The 23,840-nt window shown below is 31.8% G+C and overlaps 1 protein-coding gene across 3 annotated transcripts; it reads right to left on the minus strand.

The window, feature by feature from the left end:
• Positions 1–2,059: 2,059 nt before the first annotated feature.
• Positions 2,060–14,248, minus strand: LOC130645856 (homeobox protein Nkx-2.5-like). Of its 3 annotated transcripts, none has more exons than XM_057451971.1 (3): positions 13,876–14,248; positions 3,441–3,691; positions 2,060–3,041 (listed from the first exon to the last, which is right to left on the minus strand). In XM_057451971.1, the coding sequence occupies exons 1-3, from the start codon at positions 13,940–13,942 to the stop codon at positions 2,742–2,744; spliced, it is 618 nt and encodes a 205-aa protein (XP_057307954.1). In that variant the 5' UTR covers positions 13,943–14,248; the 3' UTR covers positions 2,060–2,741. The 3 variants fall into 3 exon arrangements, with proteins under 3 accessions (XP_057307954.1, XP_057307953.1, XP_057307955.1); XM_057451970.1 differs by lacking the exon at positions 13,876–14,248 and adding an exon at positions 4,964–5,079; XM_057451972.1 differs by lacking the exon at positions 13,876–14,248 and adding an exon at positions 3,836–4,822.
• Positions 14,249–23,840: the final 9,592 nt, after the last annotated feature.

Here is a 23,840-nt window from a genome sequence, read left to right on the forward strand (position 1 = left end):
TTCATAATGGCCTAAATTGTTCTTTGGGCCTAATTTTGTCGCTAAACATTTAGACCAATAAGGTACTAACGGTTTGACTATTGCTTATAATGCATTTTTAATTCCAGTGTATTTTTCATTCGGATTAGCTCACGGAATAAGATATTGTAAATCTTAGTTTCTTCCGCTTTTGTTTTCTCTGAAGGTGATGTAATCCTCATATATGTATATTGGTATACGTACATTAATTAAAAAATTACTAATGTTTTATCCTCTCCCCCTCCAGTAAAGTACTCTGTCTGCTAGTTATGAGAAAGTTGGGACGTTTTTTGAATGGAAGTTGCTAATGAAGATCCTTCCCGTGAAAATGTAAAACTGTGCTTATGTTACTGCGGCTGTTTTTTGCTTCTGCGTAGCATTTGTAATGATCAACAGGATTTTAAAACACTGGAAAACTTTTTAGAACCCGACTTTTACTAAGTTTCTCTTTCATAGCAGTGTATTTTAAAAACACTTAATTTTAATACACTTTTAAAATGAGTCAACTTATTTGAGATCTTCAAGTTTAAAAACCATCAGAGTTAAAAATAAACAGTTTCTATGTTTACTCGTTTAGCGCATGCGCAATGTATTTGTTACAAATGTTTAGTTGATCTGTTAAGCTTGATTACGTTTTAGTTGCTCCTCCCAGAGACAACTTCGTTATTAAAAAAAGTACAGCCGCAATTGTCTCGTATAGTCAGGAGTTTAAAAGAACATTTCCTAGAGCTCTTTAAGAGGAAAAAGATTTTACTAAAACGTTGAAATATGGAGAAGAATTTTAGCATAAAACCTTGAATGAAGTGAAATAAAAATGGCAGTCCTCTGATAAAACTGAAGAGGAAAATTTGAAAAAGAGCTTTTGCTACTTCCTGCATTTTAATATTTTCCACATTCACTTAAAAAGTGCGCGAAACTTAGTACAGAAATTACGCACACAAAAAATGTGGAGAGCGGAATACGATACGCCTAAAAAATATCATATTTCTCGCGCAAAAAGGCTTTTTTTCGTGATTATTTCACGGCAACAGTTATAAACAGGATAGTTCTTCAGTTTACATAAAAGAAGCGAATCTATGTTTTGTGTAAAAGCCGGTTTTTACCATATTTTGTTGTATTTATAAAATTGGTACAAATAAGTTATTTCTAAGACTTTTTATCGCGAACAATGCCTGTGATACGAGTATGGACTCTTGTAAACTCAAAATAATAAGTCCACTCTTTCATTTATTTACAGAATTTATCAAAATTCTTTTATCCTTGCTTTACTCACAAAGTAAACGCCTTTGTTCTTGAATTTATGAGGAAATTTGCACCCTTGTCTAATATCTGGGCGTTAATAAAACGCCACACAACTAGTTGCAAAACGTACATAATTTTGCTGCACCAAAAGATCATGAAAAAACTTACAACACAAGAAATTTGACACTTTTCACAGTAATTATTTCAGCTTTTTTCATAAATAAATTCTGAATTAAAACTTTTTCCAAGTCACGTATGCAATTAATATAATGGTCAAACACGTTTCCAGAGCTTTTTGTCTCTTTTTTAAACCAGGATTGCGCGACAAAAGAAACCTAAATCCGTCCCGTCATCTTCGTATAAAAAAAGACAAAGAATCCTGGTAACGAGGTTGCATGATTGTATCCTACTTCCCTGCATATAAACTCACCCTTTTTAAAAGTCCATAGGCTTGTACCCGGGTTTCCATAAAATTAGTTAAACAATTTTTTTCTCTTTTTACAAATTTTTTCATTACATACCTAGTTTTTTTGAGATAATGTTTTTGTCCTTTATTACCATTTTGACACGGAACCTCCAACTATTTCCTCTTTTGTTTTGACTTTTTTCACAAACAATAGTTCTCATCCCCCCTTAAGTTTGATATACAGAAGCAAAAACGCGCAACTTCCTTCGGAACATGACTATGGGCCTTTATTCAAGAGCGTTTTCAAATTTAAAGTTTTAAAATCGACAAAAATTCAGATTAAAACACATAACCTTCTATAAGTGGGAATAGGTGCAAGAAAAACTATAGCGCTTCTTTCGATTTTCTTTCTTATCCGTTTCGTATAGAAAATATCTTATGTAAAATATATAATAAAGTTATTACCTTTTTAAACTAAGTTGAAAATGCATTTAAAATGTACACCGACCTGCTATATACATTATGTTTTCGTGTATCTATGACATGAAATATATATACAAATATGTCTGGACGTAAAAACATAAGAAAAACGTCTGTTTAGAACATACAATCGTACGTACGGATACCACCTCAGTGTTGCATGAAAATAAACCGACATGGTTTCTTCACCTTTCTTCCCGACATGCATTTGTGCGTTTTTTTGTGGTTTTTTTGTGCGTGCATGTGGCGGCTTAACAGCTAAGACGTTCCAAAAATAAAATAAAAACAAAATCTCAAATGACGGATTGGCTGCTTGAAATTTGAATTCACCAATAAGAACTCGTTGTGCTAGATGTTATGAAAACAAGTTTAAAAACGAATTTAAAGCCTTATATTAGAAAAAGAAGTCTTCCGAGTCCTCTGAATAAGGTTAAAAACCGAAACAAGAAACTGAAATTTCATTTCTCACATAAACCGTCATTAAAAATGATTTTGCATTCTTTCATTTTTGTTATAAAACGGCGCCCAATTCAATCTATTGCATAGTTTTGGAGACGTTATACGTCCACGAATGACACATATATTAGCTACCTGACTATTTATAAAATGACTGCCATGAAGTGGGGTAGCTTGATGTAGCAGAATAGTTTGTATTGTAATGTTGTGTATTGTAACTATCAGGATAAAATGCAGGATAATTCAAATCACCTGGAGACGGTGAGGGCATATATCCTGATCGATTGCCACAATAGGATAAACAGCCTGCAGTTTGACCATTGTGCACGAGAACAGGAACTTGTCGTTGATATAACCAATCGTATGGAGGTGGGCGAGCACGATTTTCAAGAGTTTGTTTTTTACATTTGTATCTTTTGTTTTGGAACCAAATTTTTACCTAAATGAAATGAATTAATGTCAAGGTATAGGACTAGAAAAGATTATTCGATTACTAGGGAAAGCATCAAAGTTTAATTTTAAAAAGATGGAAATGTATAAAGCATTTTCATTAGGTGCATGTGCAAAGAAATATAAACAAATAAAGAGTGAGTCATACATCCTGAAAATAAAAAATATGTTTGGTTGAGTAAAAAAATTACATCAAGCGGTAATGATATCATCAGATATCGAAAGTGTTTGTTTTTTAGCCTCGATGATCCAGGTTTGTTTACCTTTAGTTATACACTTCAAAAAATTAGACAACCCACTCGAACCGCCCATCTCAGCTGTGTAGAATGATTATATCAAACTTGTTGCAAGACAAAAAACTTAAAATGGTTTGAAGAAAACAATTTACCTGCGTTGGTGTCAAATTTAATTTGCTAGCCATTTGATCCCTCTCAGATGCAGACAAATATTTTTGCTCTTTAAATTTTTTTTCCAACTCCATAACTTGTGATTGGGAAAATAAAATTCTAGGTTTCTTTCTTAATTTACCGGTAGTCGGAACTTGTTGGTTCATCGTATCTGCCGTAGAATGCATATTTTCCGTTGCCGTGGTATTAAACTCAGATTTCTGTGTTGTTAATGCGCCGTTCAAAGGGTCACCTGTGAAATAAACACAACTCAAACCATCATTCTTTATATACAATACCTAACCACAAATTCGACTATGATTCACAAAAGACATTTTTCGGTGTCATGTTACACAAAATAATAATGGCAGATGCCAAAAATAATGATAAAAAATACCAGAGATGTGAAAAAATTCACCAAGAACCTCAGACAGCATTTTTGTGCTCCTTTCTCACCAGAAACTCTCACTCTTTAAAATTCTGTCCTTTTCTGTACGTCCATTTAATTGAAAACCGTGACGTCATAGAGAAATTTCTTATTTGTTTGTATTTGTTGTTTATTTTTAAGCTTTATATTTTTTGTTTACTTAGTTGTTATTGTCTTTGTTTTCTTACTTTTTTTAGCTTTTAAATCTTTTTATCTTATGGTGTCTCTCATTCAAGTGAAATTTTCAGTAAGATTTTGTGACGCCATCTAACCTTTTTCTTGAAAAAGATATGCACAAATTATTTTTCTAAAAAAAATTAAAATGTTGTTTGAAAGCATTGATTTAAGTTTTTTTAAAAAAATCCCGCCAAATGTAACAGCTGTGTTACTAATTCTGTATTTTAACTACCTAAGTACTGAAATTTGACGTAATATGCGTATTTCCGTCTTGTCGCGTTCATTTTAAAGTTTTTTCTAATGATGGTCCTTGATAAATTACAAGAAAACATAAAAGCGACTTCAACAATCTAATGATGATGTGGTCTCCACTTGGTCAAAACAACTTTGCAGGAAATATCAACTTAACGAAAAAAATGAATATTACAAACAACAACAAACAATTTGTTGTCAGTCAGACAGTTATGTATATTGCTAGAAGACAGTTATGTTAGTTTCAGCGTTTGTTTATATCGAAATTTACCACAACGCTAAAAAATATGGACCTCTATAAAACAAAACAAATAAAAACTATGGAATATATAACGCAAGAACGAAAATTGCTTTACGAAATTGTAGATGTCCTTGCAGTGTCATTTCGTGTTATATTTACATCAGTACATACTGTGATACATTTATTTCAAGAATATTTTCCAAACGAGAAGGAAATATATTTAAAGCTAAAGCTAAAAAAATTTGCTCCACGGCTTTTAATTTTTATTACTAGCGTAAGCCCGTCGAAAGATCACTCTTTGTTACTAACAGCTACCATCATTGGCTCTAGACAGATGGTTAGAAATAGTGTTGTAAATTATTTTGCTATACTCATAAAAGTTATAAAATCCAATAAAAATATGAATAAAAATCATATTTTAACCTTACCATTTTCAAATAAATTAAAATATATGAAATTTAAATTCTGAGACGTCAATTCTGATCCATACATATCTATCATTGCTCTTTGTAAAAATACTTCTGTGGAAAAGAAAGGATTTGTTTAGCTATTGTAGTGTACTCTTCAATCTCTTGTCTAAATCCAATACGTAGAAATAAGTTTGTTTATACTGTGTTCACTGGATTCACACGTTTATGTTTGGATTATGGCTAGCCATCAATTATGGATATAGATGGGCACAAAGGTTGAAAATTTGACTTTTCTGGGATATAGAGCACGAAAAAGTTCATGTTTTGTCTTATTTGCTCATAAGAATTCTTTGTGTTTTGTTTATTCACTTTTCCATTGTTTAATTTTTTGCATTTTTGTGTTTTTGTAGTTTGTTCAATTTTTTTTGTATTTTTTCGCAAGCTTGACACGTTTATGAAATTGTGGTCTCCCTTTTCTCGAGATTGTTTTGTTTACGTTTTGAAGAACGGTCCGTTATTTTGCAATATATCATGAGATATTTTTGAGTATATCTAACCAACTCAAAAACAACATTCTTGAGGTTAGTAAGGCTGCAAAATGCCTCGATTACTTAAATAGGATCAAATTTAATTCATACCTAGGGTTATTATACAATGTGGCACAAAACATGAGATCATTTCTCTAATGGAAACGTATCCTCCCAATTCCAATTTTAAAAATGACAGACCTGTTGTCTCTTTCTTTTCAAATCGGGTTAGGGAGTAAGTACTTCGCAAATAATTTCAAAAAACTTGAATTTTTTCTAATATTAAGGTTATTGTCATTCCTTTGAAACTTTCTTTTTAATTGTGTAAATAGATTAGAAAGGAAAATATCCTCCTGTCTTAATTCACTTGCCTTCTATATTTATTATAAATTATAAAATTAGAAAGAAATATTAAAATTACTGTTAATAGGTAATAAAAGTAAGGAACAGAAAAAGGACTTAATGATGCGATTGAAAGGGAACTCAGAACGACTCAAAAATGCATGTCTGACCAACATAAACAATATCTCAAATATTCTTGTCCTTAAGCGATGTGAAAAAACAAAAACAAAATAAAACGCTAACCAAAAACAAACAAAAAAGCTTGATCTCCACATTTTTAATCCTGGCGGCAAGTTTTTCATGAAAATAACCTCATGTTGCAAGAAAAACAAAGTTTTGCGTTATTGAGAATCTTTTATACTTATCTGCGTGAGAATATTGACCTTCCAAAACCAAAACTGCCGCCAAAATAAAATTCGCAAAAATACCAGGCCACTTTCTTAACACAAGAGCGACATCAAGTTGTTTTTGCAACATAGGAGCTCGTCTCTGCAAAGCTCGCGTCGGCCGATGACGACGAAAGTTGATATCCCGTCACACACTGCATAAGACGTCGAATAGTCGGAAATATGACGTAATTATAAACAAAGCAAAAGAGTCACAAAATTTGGGAAGCGTACGTCAACATGAATTGTTTTGGTTCTTGCGTACTCATTAACGTCATTTCTTATTTGGTCAGACAGTTTTTCCCACGACGTCTTTAAAATAATTTGAATAATTTTTCGTCCGACAGATGACACGGAAAAACATGTATTTTACGTAAATGCTCTTTGTGTGGACCAACGCACTTATGTAATAGAAATATAACTATATTTAAAAATGACCTTGTATTCATAAAGAGATATTACACGTCCGCTTTCACTGTTCTTAATTCTTTATTTGTGCTTTTGTGAAACAGCAAAGATGCTTAATGATGTATTTCTAGGCATTTCTCACATTCCGTCTAAAAACTTTTATTACTTGCCAAAAGCGGGAATGGCTGAAAAAACTAATTCACCAACACCCATCCATTCTCCCCTCACCCCCCACCCCCCTCCCCTAACGACGACACCCTTGATTATACCCTTGATATAGGGTGAAGGTCTAAATTAAATTAGTCATATATTTGCAGATATTTAAATTCACAAGGTTATTTCGCAAAAGTCCTACACAAATACAAGATTTCCTTCGCTGGTATGGCCTTCTTTTAGGTACATCAAGTGAAACGAAGATGGAGAGTGGGTGGCAATACGCGAGTAGAAATTTTATGGCGAGGAACTGAAATGTAATGGAAAAAAGCGGATGCTGGAGATTTCATGAGGGATATCTTATATTTTTTGCGCGATAAAAATGATTTTGATAAAGAAAGGAATTGTTGAACGCCTGGATATTATCAACATGGAACGAGTAATACTCGTCTACAACATTTTCAGGGGACGAATAAAAAAACCTTACGCGTACTAAGTAGAATATAACAACAAATGCGCAAATGAACGTTTAAACAGCATCTGTATTTTTGCAAGTACTTCAGCTGCTCCTGTAAGAGCATCAGCTAACGATGGCTATTAGAAAAAAATTATTGTGTTAATCCCAACGATAAATATAACATGTACCAAAAATACTCATGTGTTGAGAAAAATTGACCAAAAGCTTATGATTCTCAGGCTGGAAATCACATTGCGCAATTTTTAGAAAAACATTGGAACCTTGGAGTTAAGCTTGGGTCATTTGTATCTTGACAGTGTTCTTTCATGGGAATATTTTGAAAAAAGAGATGTAACATTCCTTTGATACCGATCTGTCAAAAAAAAATTGGCAAAATTTCAAGCAAAATTTTATAGGGTGCGTTTGTTGTCATTAGTTTCTGACTAAATTTTGCTGCCCAGCTGTCTTCTTTTTGATTGGCTGAAAAGAATCTACTATCTTTTAATAAGTACAGTTATGACAGGGTTATAAAAACCTTTTTTATAAACTTGTGGAATTCAATACCAAAGTATAGTTCTTTTTCCAGACATTTTCCACGAATATTTATTGCAAAATTATAAAATTGTTTACGTTGAATACGCGCCTCTTTTTAAAAAAACACTTATTTCCTATAGGCTAAAAAATGGTGAATGCCCTCTTTAATCTATCCCCTCATAGCCTCTCCTATTACCTACAAACAATTTTTAATTGATTTTTTTTTGCTCGGTTGTAGGAGCTCGTTGGAAATTATGCAGTATTGGTAAAACAAAAGCAATTTTTTGAAGTCTGGTTAAGAAGAATAATTCAATTTCATTGCTTTTTTCTTTTGGACCTGCTTTTGATTAAGTTCAAAGAAAAAATCAATGTGTAAGACTTAAAAAGACTAACATAGCTAATGTATTTAAAAATAAATTGTCGTTAATTTATTTAATGCCACCATTGGTGTTTTTTAAACAAAGGTCGGTCCCCAAATTAGACCAAAATAAAATGGGAAAATTTAAATTAAAAGGAAAAAGTGGAACTCTTCGTACTTCTTCGTGAAAAACGTATAGATAAATTAGAAGAGACACAACCTAAGAGAAGAAGAAATATCGGCATCATTAGTTAAATTTTTAACCATGTATCAGCAATTTCAAAATAACAAGTTTATTACAACTATCGATAATTTTCAGCTGAGTCATGGTTAGGTATTAAATTCTTAAGCTGAAATATTACCTAATATTAATGACACATCTTCTCAGAACTCTCACTAACATTGTAATTTTCTAAACCATCTTCGCATTCACACACAATACTTGAATTTGATTTTTTGGTAAATTTTAGAAGATGCATGTGATCTTACAAGTGACAAGCCAACAGGTACACTCTCTTCAAAATATAACATACCAATTGTACTACAAATGTTTTGTTGAAAAGAAGCTATTTTCTAGAAGTATAATAATTAACTTTTCTGCAACTTTAAAAAATAATACGTAACTCAAAAAACTAAAATTTTGGATAGAAGTTAGAAAAATCTTTCACGACGTTTCTTACATAATAAAATGTGTACTGATTCGAAGTCTTTTCTTGTTATTTTTTTGGAAATATAGCAAAATCTGAAAAGCAACTATCGATCTGTATTTTATTTAACTGCCAGAGGCTTGGGGATGAGCATAAAATTTGGTATTCGAATCGCCACACCCATATAAAATAAAGGAAACATGCACCTTCTTTTCAAGTGTTTTTATCAACGTTACGTGAGTCATGCAGTAAAAATTATCTTGTTGGCTGGAAGATATAGAAGCATCACGAGAACTTTGTGGTCCATACACAAGCAAGTAAATTGTGACTAAATGATCAAGAAATTGTTTGAAACCTAATTTGACAGCATTTATATGTCGGTCTCGTAATTTTTTTTTATTTCGGAAAATATTTTGCATCAATTTATTTTTTCGTGCAGAATGAATTTTAACAATCACGATTAAAACAGAACGCAATTTAAAATGAATCTTTCACGCCCAGTTTTATATGACTTTTGAAACGAGAGTTCACCGAGAAGAGAATTCATAGACACGTTATGAGAACGATTTCTTTTCAACTGTATAGTTTATTTCTCTCAGCATGGTTATTGGGATGTCATAAAAAAGTTGTCATTTCTTGAAAATTATTTCACACATTCTTAACAACATTCCTAAACTTTTTTCCCGCCAGTACAATGTTTTTTATTTTAAAAAAAACTTCACCAAGGACCAGAAGAAGAAAATTAAATGTTTCATAGCTAAATATTGAACAAGATTGCTGACAAATGGAAATATAATAACGCACATTTTAACTATAACGTGGATGGCTATCATATATTTGTGCAGTTGACGAAAAGCATGCGAAGTAAAATAAATAATTTGTTCTTTAAAACCAACAGTTCAGTAAAGTAAACAAGAAATTAGAAGAAGAAATGATTCATGCAAGAAAAAATGATACGTTTTCAACAATTGACCATTTCCGCCCTGTTAAAATTTTGCGTGATGATAATTGACAGAACAACAACATTGTAAAAAACAAACAACAAACAACAACAACAAACAACAAAAATATCAAACACATAACTCAAAGCATTTAGATATTTGCCAAGCAGCGCAGAAATAACACTCTATGTAACATATTGATTTTATTTGATTGGTTGGTTGGTTGACCAATGCGCACGCGCCAAAACTGGAACAAGAAAACTAACACCTATTCAAAACAATACAGTCGAGACGAAGTAAAGAAATCTTACTGGTTTCGTTTGGTTGGACGAAAACATGCCTCGCATTTTCCGCTTTACGTTCTGCCTCAGCTACCATACAACTTAACTCTTCATACCCTCTACTAGTGACGTCTGCATGTGATAAATCTTTGATCTCAAAATTAAAACTTGCTTCCCTATTGTCGTAATGGCTCGCTCTATGCCGACTTAAATGTTCGTCGTGCAAGCGAGTCTCGTATTCTTTTGTCGTTCGCCTGTCGCCATAGCTGTACATTGGTGCTGAGGCACAAAAGTTGAGGCCTTGTGTACTAAAACTAACTGTCACCGCGATACGATTTTCGTAGGAAACGTCGGTGTTTTCTTCACGTCTATTTAAAATATCGTCGACAAGAAACGACGACGTAACAACTGCCATGCTATCTAATGAATTTCTTGGATCCATATTATTCCTTTATATTTTTAATTGAAATACTTCGAAGTCGTTTTAGTCAAATTTTAACAGAGAAAAGAAAGAACTAATTTTCAAAGATTTTTAACCCTAGAAAGAAAACAACACCAGTTTTACCATCACTTCAATAAAAGTGAGTCTTGAGAGAACACTGTTGTTAATTTAAACTGAAAAGTACATTTAAACTTGGAATTTTGTTAATTAGTAAATATTTTTCCAGAAAGTGATTGGTAGACAAGCTAGCATCAAAACATTACCAGTTCTTACAACACGTGTTTCAAATCATCGGAGTACTTGTAAAAGAGAACTATAAAATTCTTTGTTTATAGTAAAACCTTGAACTTTTAATATCATAACACAACAACACCAAATAAACAAACTTCACTCAATGCTTGCTCTTAACAGACGACTCTCAAGGAGAGGTCAGCAATTTCGCGCATATATATACCATGCCTTCATTAGCCAAACTATATACAGTTTCGCTTGCAATTATATTGGTCTTGATTATTCAGAATTCTTTCACGTAATAAAAGTGTGTTTAGAAGTAGCTATACATATATACATGCAATCTGAGCGTCAGAAAGAATTTTTGACCGCAAGAAGAAGTCCCTGCTTTTTTCACACAGAAGAAAAGATGAGAAACATTTCAACTATTTCAATATTCAAAATTCTCAACAATCAAAATTTCCAAACCAACGTCTGAAATTTTAGGATTAATTTGATGAGCAGTGCTTACGTCAGCACTTTTATAAAAAGTATCAATGAAGTAATTTTTAATTGTTTTTAACAGTTATAAGTGATCCACTTCGTTCCAGTCCTCGTTAATTACATCTCGTTAATAAATTTATTAATAGTGTATTGACAAAATTGAGGTATTTGTTCAGTCACAACTTTGGAACACCATGTGACTGACTGCGTATCACGCGCTTTTAATTGCTTAGTTTAATTAGAATGTACTTTTCATACGCTGCGTAATTGGAATAATTACTGGCTTTCCGAAACTGTTGCAGATCACACAATTATAGGCGTACACTATTACTACATATGGTGAACAATCTGTGACATCAGATCTGAATGAGCGAGTATCACTTGAATCTCAAGACTCTTTTCCTTCACGCCTAGTGAAACCGGGCAAAAACATAAATATGAAACTAGATAAGCATAAAATCTAAAAAAAGGCTAGGAAAGCCTGAATTGGAAATTTTTGGTTTGTGAGAACGTTCCCTAAATTAATGAGAAAATTCATAATGTATGAGAGACCTTAAATTAATGAGAAAAGTTGTAATGTGTACAAAACCTTACAAGTCTCCACCTCTTCTTCAAATCAAAAGTGTTTTATTTGAAAGCTGTAGAAAACTCACTCACTTACTCAAAAGTTATGAGAAACTCACTTACTTTTTTCAAGTGTGATCGAAGAATTACTTTTTAACTTCGTTTAACATAAAGTTTCCACAGGGTAAGAGCTTGTGATTTAAGATGGTATCATTTTTGGCCTCTGTTTGGATGAACGAGATATTCACTGAAATAATGCGTAATAAGGTTAGTAAATGATTTTTCGATACTGTTGTCAGCATAGAAATCATTGGCGAATATTGTGGCCCAGCTTATCGACACGTTTGTAGCCAATTAAATTTCTTGTAATAATAACAAATGTTACGGCTTTAGGTTTTGCAATGCTAGCCCAAATAACGCTTCATGGTTTAATTTTTTCATTGACTTTTTTTACCGACTAAACACTTTTACCAACTTTTACTCAACTAAGTTTTTTTACCAATTCTTAGTTTTCACTTTCATAGAAACCAAAATACTTATACAAAAATTAAATATTTTCGAATTACCACTTTAGTTGAAATTGTTATACGAATATCGTAATTTGTTAAATTCCCTTGTACATAATTTATGTTTTATATCTTACAAATTCAGCAAGTATTTTCAAGTCGGTAAAAAGTGACTAAATTTCATACAAGTGACTAATATTTTTTTTTTTTAAAGAAATGCTTCACGGAAAAAGTATTCTCTTTTGAAAAGTATTTTGAAAATGAAAATTACCCCAACGTCAATAACTAAAATGGCAAAATGTTACGATATACCATCGGAGTATTTGTGCCAGACACTCTTCTGAGCCTCAATGTTCGAAATTTCTTTAACTATAAAATTACGAGTCGTTACAATGTAAAAAAAGTAAAAATACAAAAAAACTGACAGTGACAGACACATTTTGTCCGACGAAATATGTCTTTCCAACAAAGCTGAAATATTTTTTTTCAATTTTTAACATTTTACGCACTTTTTGCGCAGCTACTTAATACGACACGATACGAGAAAAATGCTTGAGGATACTTTATCGATCGTACAGGGTGGTGGACCGCGAAACTTATATTAGTTGTCACTCACTGGCATTTAGTGTCTCCATAAAAGCTTTTTGTTGTCTATTGTAGCATTATGCACAATGATCCCGCTTTTAAATCTCCTTGAGTTTAACTTTGATCTAGGGATGACAATGTTTAGCATTTTGCTGACAGCTTTTGTAACGAACTCCCTTGGTTACACGTTTTACAGCATTTAAAGTAGCACTTTTTCATTGAACAATGGGCCTCGTACAGAAATAGAAAAAATCAGAGAACTAATCCATTGTCGTCTATTTTGGTGCTAAATTGCGATGTTAAATCGATTGCATTCCTATTTTAAAATGTGTTTTATTAAAAAATAAAGAAAAAAATGTTGACGAAGTGACAAAATTGATGATAAATGACAGGGAAAAATATTGCATACATGCATGACGCCGGTAAGTAATTTACAAAACAAATAAACCAATACGAATAAAACAAAGACATGAGTCTGTATTTGCTCAGGGGTGGTATAGAAAACACGAAGGTTAATACAGCTATGCAAATTCTCTTTTTCTCCAGCTCACAACATATTCGGTTGGTATAAATGTTTCAAATTTCTTTTGACGAAGCATAAAGAAAATATGAAGTCAAGTTATGAATGACATGGCGCCTAATCAATTAGTCAATACAATGAAGTGCTACTTAAACAAAACATTAAAAAAGCAAATGAATGAATGTATTTTATATGTTTTATATCTTGTACAAAATATACCAGAAAAATAATTTTACTTGTATATTTCATTAAAATTTTTTTGGTAACACAACACTTCCGCTTCTGTATTGCACGGTAATTTCGCCAAATTCTTTTTTTAGCAAAAGCTTTTTTTATTGCAAAATGCATGGCCTAACTCAAGTTAAAACATGATGTTGAGAACTAGAATGTTTTCATGTCATCGTTTCAAGAGTGTGCGGACAGGTTTGCCTACTTCAATTCTAAAATTAAAACTTTGTTATTAGCTCCTTTTTAACAGTAAATATTTTAAAATTAAGTTTATGTGGTTTAAAATTGAAAGTCAGAAATAAATATTAAAAGTTAATAACAAAAGCTAATTTTTTACCTTTTAAGAAGGTCTCTACTTTTCCCATTTCTTCCAAAAGATGCATAAATATATTCTGCGTGCTCATAGTGGACTTTCCAGTTAAAATAATATCTACTTTGCAGGTAAATACGTGTTTTTAAGTTATGACCAACTTTAATTAGACAGCAAAGTCTATTTAGCTAAAGTGTCTCATTGATAAACAAAATCTTTTCAACCGAAAGATTTCAAAACGTCAAACCACACTGTCTCAAATTCTTCACTCTCTTAATCTGTATCAAAAATAAATATAAGAATAAATAAATAAATAATAAAAATAGTCGCTTTGTATTGAAAGGAAGTTCCAGGCAACAACAAAGATGTGAACTGTCCATCAAACTCGCAGTGAGTTGAATTCATAAAAACGTTTTGAAAATGTTGTAGAGGAGACAAGGGGGAGGGGAGTTTAAAGCTTAAGCAAATCTACTGTGTACATAGATATCTTGTTTTAACAAAAGTAGTACAAACTTTATTCAGTAAAACAAATGTATTTATTTAATACCATCACAAAAAACACACAAGGAGGAGACTCATCATTATCACTTTCCTCCCTTTCAAATAAGATTCTATTTCTTTAAATAGATTTTTCTAATTTAATTTTTATGATTTTAATTTTGTATGCAAATATTGGCGTGGTCTTAGTAGGGTGATGTTTAAGTAATAAATTAAACAACTCTTGACCCCTCTTTTTTGAATAGCGTTTCTTGCTCTCTACAAACATTGATTTGTTGTGGGAATATCAATTAATTTAAGGATGGATTTGTCCGCAAATCATATTTTAAACAAATTTATTGGAAATACTTTGTTTACTTTTATTTTTCTACAAGCGAATGGTTTGTTTGTTTGTTTGTTTTAATTTCTGTTGTTTCATGAAAGATTCATTTGTTTATTGTTGTCGTTGGTTTACTTTGTCAACGAATATAATGCAAGTCGTGACGTAATAGAAACAAAGACGACGAAATCTAAACAACGGAAATGGTGAGGTAAATAAATCAATAAAAACAAGAAGAAGAGAGTTTCGATGGAGAATTAATTAACCTAACAATTAAATATTTGACCTCGAAACTTTTTTTATTGTTTTTCACCCTTGCATCACAGAACAAGGGTGTTCTAAGCAAACTTTAACAATTAGTAACAATTCAATTTTTTTAAATTAGGTAAATGTAAATCAGTTCTCTTAAATGTACCTCCTTGATTTTTATAAGAAGATAGTTTAAGAAACCCTAAGGCTCAATTTCATTCAAGAATTCAGAAACTCTTATAACACAATAAGAACAGTTTTTGCGACATTTGAGGTTGTATTGGAGTAGAAAATTTAGACTCACAACAATTTGAATGGTCATTTTTATAGTGCTAAATTTTAACCTGTGTTAATTGATTAATCGATAAGTCGATAAGTTGAAGATCTAAAAAACCAAAAAACTAAAATTATGTGATAATTATTTGGATAATTGCATCTTGGGATACCAACTTCTGTTTATTCTTACTTCAAGGGCATTTTCGGCCAAATGTTTAGGCCATTGGAAATTATATGACGCAAATTTGTTATCCCAAGTCAAAAAACGCAGAAGTCTCGAAATTAGTGATTTATACTACAATTTGCATATACATGCATACGACGAGGTTCTCGTAGCTATTGTAAACAGATATATATATCCAAGATTTTAAAATTGTTTATGATTTTTTCTAGGATTGAGTTTTATTTAAATCATTGCAGTGTAGTGTTGGGTAGTCCCTGATACTATTTGTCATGCTCTAGCTTATTAGATGTGATGGCTACTTTCATATGTTTTGCTTTCTTTTGAGTTATTTTTCGAACTTTTTTTTCGTTCCGAGTGGCTCATTTTACATTGTTTTCTTCTTATACATATCTGGTTTTAAGTGTTTTCAGTTTAAATAGTGTTTTTAACCTGCCTTTTTAAAAATTATATATACATTAACTAACTTTTGACGATCTTCTAACTTATTTATTTAAACTACAATAACATTTGGTGTTTTCGTTCTTCTTAGGTGTACCATGAAGGTAGAAAAATTTCTACCATCATGGGTGTACGAACAGTTTTTGGATATCCTGATTTCTTGAAGCAGTAATGGAAGAAGATTTTTTTGATTACTAATAATAAGAGAAAGAAAAAGAGAATTGAGAAGAGGAAGATTTTTTCTAGCAAATAAACTGATTTTGGATTTTCGCGAAAGTTTTTTTATGCGAAATTTACAATTACACTTTAATTGACCACGTGTTATCTAATATAAATCTAGATGATAAAACAAGTGCAGGTATCATAAAGACTGATATCTCGGACCATTTTCCAATTTTTGTGATCACGCGATCTCAGCAAGTGAACCGTAAATCAGACTCGCAAATAATATATAAAAGAAATATAAATGACAAACAATTGCAATTTTCAAAGAAAAATTAAGTAACGTAGATTGGTCCTATATCAAAAACATAAGTGGTGCAAACATAGCCTACAACGAATTTTTTTAAATTATTTCTCTCATTATATGATAAAACATTTCCAATAAAAGAAATAAAAGCAAAATCTAAATCTTTACTAAGTCCGTGGATGACAAGAGGGCTCATAAAGCCGTCAAAGCAGAAACAAAAATTATACGATAAATTCCTTAAAAAGAGAACTATGTTGAACGAGGATAATTATAAAGCATATAAAACCTTATTTGAATCTATTAAACTAAAATCACAAAAACAACACTATGCAAATCGACTAAAACACTATCAGTTTGACATTAAAAAAACATGGCAAATTATTAAAGAAGTTATTGGGAATAAAAAGACAGTAAGTTCATTCCCAAAGAGACTGATTTCAAAAGGTGAAGAAATAACAGACGCTAAAACAATAGCTGAAATTTTCAATAAATTCTTCGTTAATGTCGGACCTAAACTTGCATCAGCAATTCCTAACACTCAGCGAAAATTTGACGCGTATATAAACAGAAATCAAGAAAACATGAAGCAAGAAACATTGACTGATAAAGAAATAACTGATGCTTTCCTCTCTCTTAAAATTAACAAAAGTCCAGGATATGACGATATCGGTTCGAATGTAGTTAAGAACTGTCAAGATCAACTATTTGAACCACTAAAACACATTTTTTCGATATCTCTAAAAGAAGGTATTTTTCCCGAGCAACTAAAAATAGCACGAGTATCTCCAATTTTTAAAACTGGAGACGACTCGTTACCAACAAACTTTAGACCAATATCCGTACTGCCTTGTTTCTCAAAATTACTTGAACGAATCATGTACAATAGATTATATAAATTTCTTTTAGAGCATAACATTTTATATGAAAAACAGTTTGGATTTCAACATGCACATGCTACTGAACATGCAATTGTCCAACTTGTTGACCAAATACTCCAGTCATTTAATGAAAATAAATATACAATAGGTGTATTCATAGATTTATCAAAAGCCTTTGACACCGTAGATCACGAAATTCTAATAAAAAAACTCGAATTTTATGGTATCAGAAACATATCACTCAATTGGTTTCGTAGCTATCTCTCTCAAAGAAAACAGTTTATAAGCTATGAAAAAGGTAAAACTGACTATGAACACATACTTTGTGGAGTACCTCAAGGCTCGATATTAGGTCCACTTTTATTTTTAATATACGTAAACGATTTGAAACGAGCTACAAAATTGCTCGATCCAATAATGTTTGCAGATGACACAAATTTATTTTACTCTCATAGCAACATAAAGGATTTGTTCGATTCTGTAAATACGGAACTTATCGATATAAATGAGTGGTTCCGTGCAAACAAATTGTCTTTAAATATAAAAAAAACGAAATATACTTTTTTTCACAAATTTAGTAGAAGAGATCACATTCCTTTAAAACTACCAAAATTAGCAATAAACAATATAGAAATTGAAAGGGAAACAGAAAGTAAGTTCCTTGAAGTAATCCTAGATCATAATATTACTTGGAATAAACATATTGAATTGGTAGAAAACAAAATCTCGAAAAATATTGGTATTCTTTGTAGAGCTAAATCTATTTTGAACCAGATGTGTTTAAAAAACATATACTTCTCACTAATTCACTCGTACATAAACTATGCAAACATTGCATGGGCAAGTACACACAGGACCAAATTAAAACCAATTCTGAGCAAACAAAAACAAGCAACTAGGATAATTTAACACCAGGATCATGGCACTCACTCAAGGCATTTAATGAAAGATTTAAAGGCGCTTAACGTTTATCAAATAAATATCTATCAACACTTAATCTTCATGTTTAAAGTTAAAAATAAGTTAGCACCACAAACATTCCACAATAGTTTTGAGCTAATAAATCACAATTTTCCGACTAGATTTCGTGAAAATAATCTAAGGCAGCCAAAAATTGTTACGCAGCGAACTAGTTTTGCTATATCTAAAAGAGGACCACGTCTATGGAATAACTTTTTAGACAGAGATTTAAAAAAGTTAACATCATTATGTGTTTTTAAGCAGTGTGGGAAAAATTTTATTGCGAAATTTGAAAACGAAGTTACTTTCTTTTAAACAACAAAAAGGAATAATAACTCTCTACTCTAACGAAACTTAAGGGGGGGGCTTGGTGATAAGGCAAAATTGCTTTCTGCAAGCTCCAGTCAGTCTTTTAAACTTCATCGTATGGTTTGAGATCTTTATTTTACTAGCTGATGTATGTATATATTTTCTATTTACTTTTAAACGATACGAACTTGTATATATAAACGAACTTGTAACTCTCTTTGACGAAAAAAAAAATACACACACACATACACAGGTTACAATTCGCGAAAGTTTCTGCCCCTAAAGTAATACAAAATCCTTGTGAGGATTTTAAGGAAAGGCGTATTTAATAACAATGCGAGGGGTTTCAGCTGCACTGAAAACTTTGTGATAAGACACAGTCTACTTTACAGTTTGATGAAAAAAAAATAATATGTTGGCAGGGTAGGTTGAACATGACGAATTCTTAGGTGGATGTATATTACCGGTCAATAACACCAGTATAAGTGTGTGTAGTATCAGACACTTGCTGAAAGGTAAAAAAGCGAACATACACCCACACGAATGTAGCACAAACTTTTCGGTATCGTTCTAGATTTATGAAATTAATTTATGAAATACAATGTTAGTGCTAGAATCAGAAGTAACATTTCCGTAAACTGTGGAAAAAAAGATTTTGTTTTCATTTTTACCGTTCCCTTACTTCTACTATCAGTGGCGCTACTTAAAATTAGAGATTAAACCTTAACTCTTCTTCGTTGATGATGGCTGGTCGTTGATTTCAATAAAAAATTTTCTAAATAAGGTAATGGATACGATTATGTTTCACAGCTAATCAAATTGATGCATTTTTATCACCTCACTGTTCAAGTGTGGAAGCTTCTGGAAGAATTTGACTGATGATATTTCTTACCTGAAATTGTACTCTCCATCCTCCGAAAAAGTTCTGGATATAAACAAACAAAACAATTTATCTAACAACCCCGTTCCCAGCGCCTGTTTTACTTTTCTATAATCGAACGTTCGTATCGCCGTTATGATGTCAGAAAAGATGTTACAACTGATGGGTACACTAAAGGCGAGAAGAAAGGTGCGTTAGACCAAGGAAAGTTGTTTTTTTTGTGTGTTACTATTATATATTACCATTTACCATCGAATAAAAAATTTGAAAACCATAGTGGTTGCTGTTAAGGGCTATTTTGTTGTTAAGGGCTATTTTTTGTGAATTCCTTATTTCTAAAAAAAGTATGATGTTAATTTAGCGCGTCTTTTATTGCTCATATGTTCCTTTTTTTCCACTTGGTAAAAGAAAGAAACGGTAAGATGTGATCCATTTTTTTCTTAGCCACTAAGATTTTGTCAAAATTTTGTACCGAGTAAAGTTTTTTTCTGACTTTATTTTAGTTTCTTTAGTCTTTTTGCCGATTTTTGCTTTTTCCTCTTTTTAGCAGGAACCAATACTTTATAAACTGAATAGGTATTCGAAATATTAGTGGGCAAAAAGTGACCATTTAGTCGGCAAAAGTAGGAAACTTTAGTGCAGGTGACTGATAATTTAATTGACCAAAAAATTTTTTCCGATCTTTTTTCCGACATACTTATTGCCAGTAACTTTGCGTATTAAGTTTTCCAGGCTGTCACGAAAAACAGAAACTTCTGCATTTTTTAACATTCTGTGCAAATCTAGAGTAGATTGTTCATTTACGTACAAACCTCTTAAATGAGTTTTCTACATTTTTCACGACAAGGACAGAATTGTGTTCTATATGTTGTAACATTACTTTATAAATTATTTGACAGAATTTTCAGGTCAGAGTTCTCGCTCATAATATTGAACTAAATCGAGGTGTGATGAAATATAACGTTTGACGTGGTTTGTTTTTCTTTAGTATTCGAAACATAGATAAAGATTAGCCAGACTCAAAGCGTTTTAATATAAACAATATTGAAACCATTGGCGAAATTTTTAGTTCCGATGCGTCTGCCCAAGAATTATGCAACACGGATAAAATTAACTTTGTTTCCAGGACCTTTTATTGCTTTTTTGATTTCAAAGACGGTGTGTGGAAATCTTCAAAAAAGCGAAAAAACAATGGAAATAAGGTTTGGATGGAACATTGTATCTCCATGCACAAAAAAAATTCTGCTAAAATTTTCTTAATCGTCATGTTTATATTCGTGACACCAAATGACAACTTTAATCCCAGGGCCTGTAGTATTTTTTTATTATAAGGATAAGCGTTTCATCCTCGTATCAAAAACGCTACAGACCCTGGGATCGAGGTTGACTAGATGACGATTTTCGCAGGGCTGAACTTAAGAAGGATAGAAATAAGTTGGATGTCTTAAGATAAGTCTAGGAAATATTTTATTTGTTTTTTCAAGTTGATAGCTAATATCCCTTGTTAAAGATTAAGAAAAAATGCAAATGATGTCATATTGTAGCATAGTTAAAAGGGTCAATCAAGGACACTAAAAATTAAAAATCATAATGTATCATTTTTTTATTTACTTAAGGAAACTATAACTACTTATCATTCGTTTATTCTTTCCCTTCCTCGTTATCCGTCTTTCTGTAACTGTATCTCTAACCACTTAATTTTTTGTAATAAATAGATTGTTTTCGCATCTGTTCTCGTCCTAAAACTCTTTGAGAAAGCCTCGAAAGTGTCGAGACTTATTTCGAAACTTTTCAATAGTTATTTTTACCCCCTTTCTCGATTGTTTTTGTACCTTAAAATTAACTAGGAAGTGATAAATCTTGATTATCCGGTCAACAAGTAGATTAAAATCGCTAAAGTAATTGGAAAGTTAAAGACAAATGAGCCTCTTAAAACGTTCATTAATAAATTATAACAAGTTTCACGTTCGCAATTATTTCAAAAAACTGGCAACATTTACCAACGGAATGCAATGACGTCATCAAGGTATCAAATTTCCCACAGCTCCAACATTTTACTTTACCGAAGTCACCCAACATCACGTAGGAACTGACGACAAGCCGGATGAACAGTGTCGTATAATATGCTGCATGTTTCCTTCCAAACGTCACATAAAATTGATCTCCAAATAAAAATTTGTCTACATGTCTGATTTTATTGAACCTTATCATCAACATTGCCACTCTTTTACAGCTCCAACAATTAATAAAATTGCCAGCTGACTGGAAATTAGAAAAATTAAGGGAACATGAAATATGTTTCAGAAACCAGTCTAGTTTACTATTTATGGATGGATATAATTTAATTTATGTTTCTCACATTTGATTAAACTTTAAATGCATATCCACAACTACAGTTTTTGTTTTGCCTGCTTGAATTTAAAATTAAAGTCGGAGCCGCCATCACGCTAAAAGGGCGTCAATTAATTGATACAGGAAAAGGCACTTGAAAGGGATACTGAAATGATTAATTGGAGCGTAAAAATACAATACCCTTATTGCTGAAACCGAGCAACGGTAGATGTAATATGGTTTGTTTAGCAGTGGTGCGCGCTTCGTAGAAAAACAAAAGTATAGGCATTATTATAAAAAGCTCTGATAAGAACTAAAAACATCACTCAGTGCGATTTTTTCTCACGTAAAGCCACACACATCTAAATCGAAAGTGGGCTTAAGTGATGACATTTGCAAGTAGAAAGCTAACCCTTACGTTTTACATCTTTACATACGAGATGTCTGTCTCTGAGAGGGGGAAATAAGCTATAAAACTTTAAGTTATTTTCTGAGTCTGCCAAGTAACAAGGTGTTACTTGGCAGACTCATTTGCTTGACCTGTCCTAATTATTTGTGTTGCCTAAATTTGCCTGAAGAAAATTAAAAGATCTATTTTTTTTAAAATAAAAAAGACAATCTTGGAGGTAATTAGTCTCTCTGAAAGTCAAGGAGCTGAGAGATATAAATCGCTCTGTTCTAAATGTGTTTGCCATTCTAAAATTGTTTGTAGATGTGTATTTTAAGGACCAGAATAATAATTTGTTACTTCATGTACTCCGTACAAGTGAAATTCTGGAAGTCATATATTAAATATATAGTAACTTAAATTCTAAAAAACGACCTAAGTTTAACGTGTTTATGTTTACGTTGTCAGTTGTGGATTGTACTGAGTTTTAGTTGTCTTCTTTGCAGCTTAACATTGCTCCAGACTTTTGATAATTTCTGTTACTTTGTCTTCCAATTGAAAAGCTTCCAGTTACTGTTACCGTTTTTTAAGCAATTCGTTCGATTATCTACTACTTTCTCCTCACTAATAGAATTTTTCCGTATTAATACCATCTGCATCACCTATATCTTCACTGTCGTTGTTTACTTCTTCGGTATCATTTTTTTTAGCAACAGAATCTCTGTTTGCATTTCTTCCAGCACTTATTCATATAACGTACATTAAGAATTAAAATTTTTGGCGGAAAAACTTTTGTTATTTCAGCGCAAAAATTTTAGGACAAGTTTATAAAGTCAAAAAATGTTTGGGTAAGTCTTTTGAACGAATTTTAACCAAATTTCAAAAGTATTGATTACGGGAAATGACACAAAAAGAAGGCTAGAAGCATTTATAGTGTACATATATTCAATCAAGATCTAAAAAAGGGTCTTTAGGATCCAACTTTAAAGATAGAGCCTCAGACAAATGTGAAAATAACGAAAGTAAGAAGTTCAAAAACTGCAGTTTTTTATTGATTTTTTAATCACCCTATATATATTTCTATGCACTGGTCCCTTTTTAAAAAAATTAAAAAAAACGCAAATTTTCGGACCAAAAAACTTTCGGCAGAAACAAAACCCGAAAGTTTTTCCGTCCGAAAATTTTCGTTTCTAATGTATGATTCAGCATAATCATCTTGTTCTTTACATTTCAATACACTATCTTGTTTTGCAATTTTATTGTAGGAATCACCACCTTCGTCCTCAAGGATTTTTGCCATTTCGATATGAGGAGGGTAACCTGCATATTCCTTCTTGTTTTGCTCGTATACCTGTGTTGTAATCCTATTTCGCAAGTAATTTATTACTTGGTTACAATTTAAATTATATATTTTCTTCTAACATCATGACAGCATTGATAACCCCTTTTCCATTTCAAAAAGTTTCTCTTCTTATCTCGTTCTTGACCCTAGTGAGATAAGCAACAATGCTTGTTTTGTAAAGTAACAGAAGCTCTTCCTCTTTAATGTTCGATAATATTGTTGATTAAAAAGATACAATGCTCAGAATTGCTTTTTTGGTCTCACAACCTCTCAATTTCGCGTTGTAACGATTTAATTTGATATGTCAATATTCTTCAATTTTGATCTTCAAGGTGTTTTTTTTTTTTAAAAAAAACTGTTTTCCTTTAATTTTTGTCCTAATTTTCTAATCGTTTCAGCCAATTTTGTATTTTGTAGATAAAATGCATTGTCTATCTTCAGAACCTCATTTTTCTTTGGTATGTTCTTATT

The sequence above is a fragment of the Hydractinia symbiolongicarpus genome, chromosome 5 (genome assembly GCF_029227915.1).
Source record: "Hydractinia symbiolongicarpus strain clone_291-10 chromosome 5, HSymV2.1, whole genome shotgun sequence".
NCBI classification, from domain to species: domain Eukaryota; kingdom Metazoa; phylum Cnidaria; class Hydrozoa; order Anthoathecata; family Hydractiniidae; genus Hydractinia; species Hydractinia symbiolongicarpus.

Excerpts from the sequence above, each read along its gene's own strand:
- LOC130645856 (XM_057451970.1), bottom strand. The coding sequence starts at position 5,036 with ATGATAGATATGTATGGATCAGAATTGACGTCTCAGAATTTAAATTTC. Across the intron at positions 3,692-4,963 it reads TTTTAATTTATTTGAAAATG|GTGACCCTTTGAACGGCGCA; the intron begins GTAAGGTTAAAA and ends TTTATTTCACAG. Across the intron at positions 3,042-3,440 it reads TAAATTTGACACCAACGCAG|GTAAAAATTTGGTTCCAAAA; the intron begins GTAAATTGTTTT and ends CATTTCATTTAG.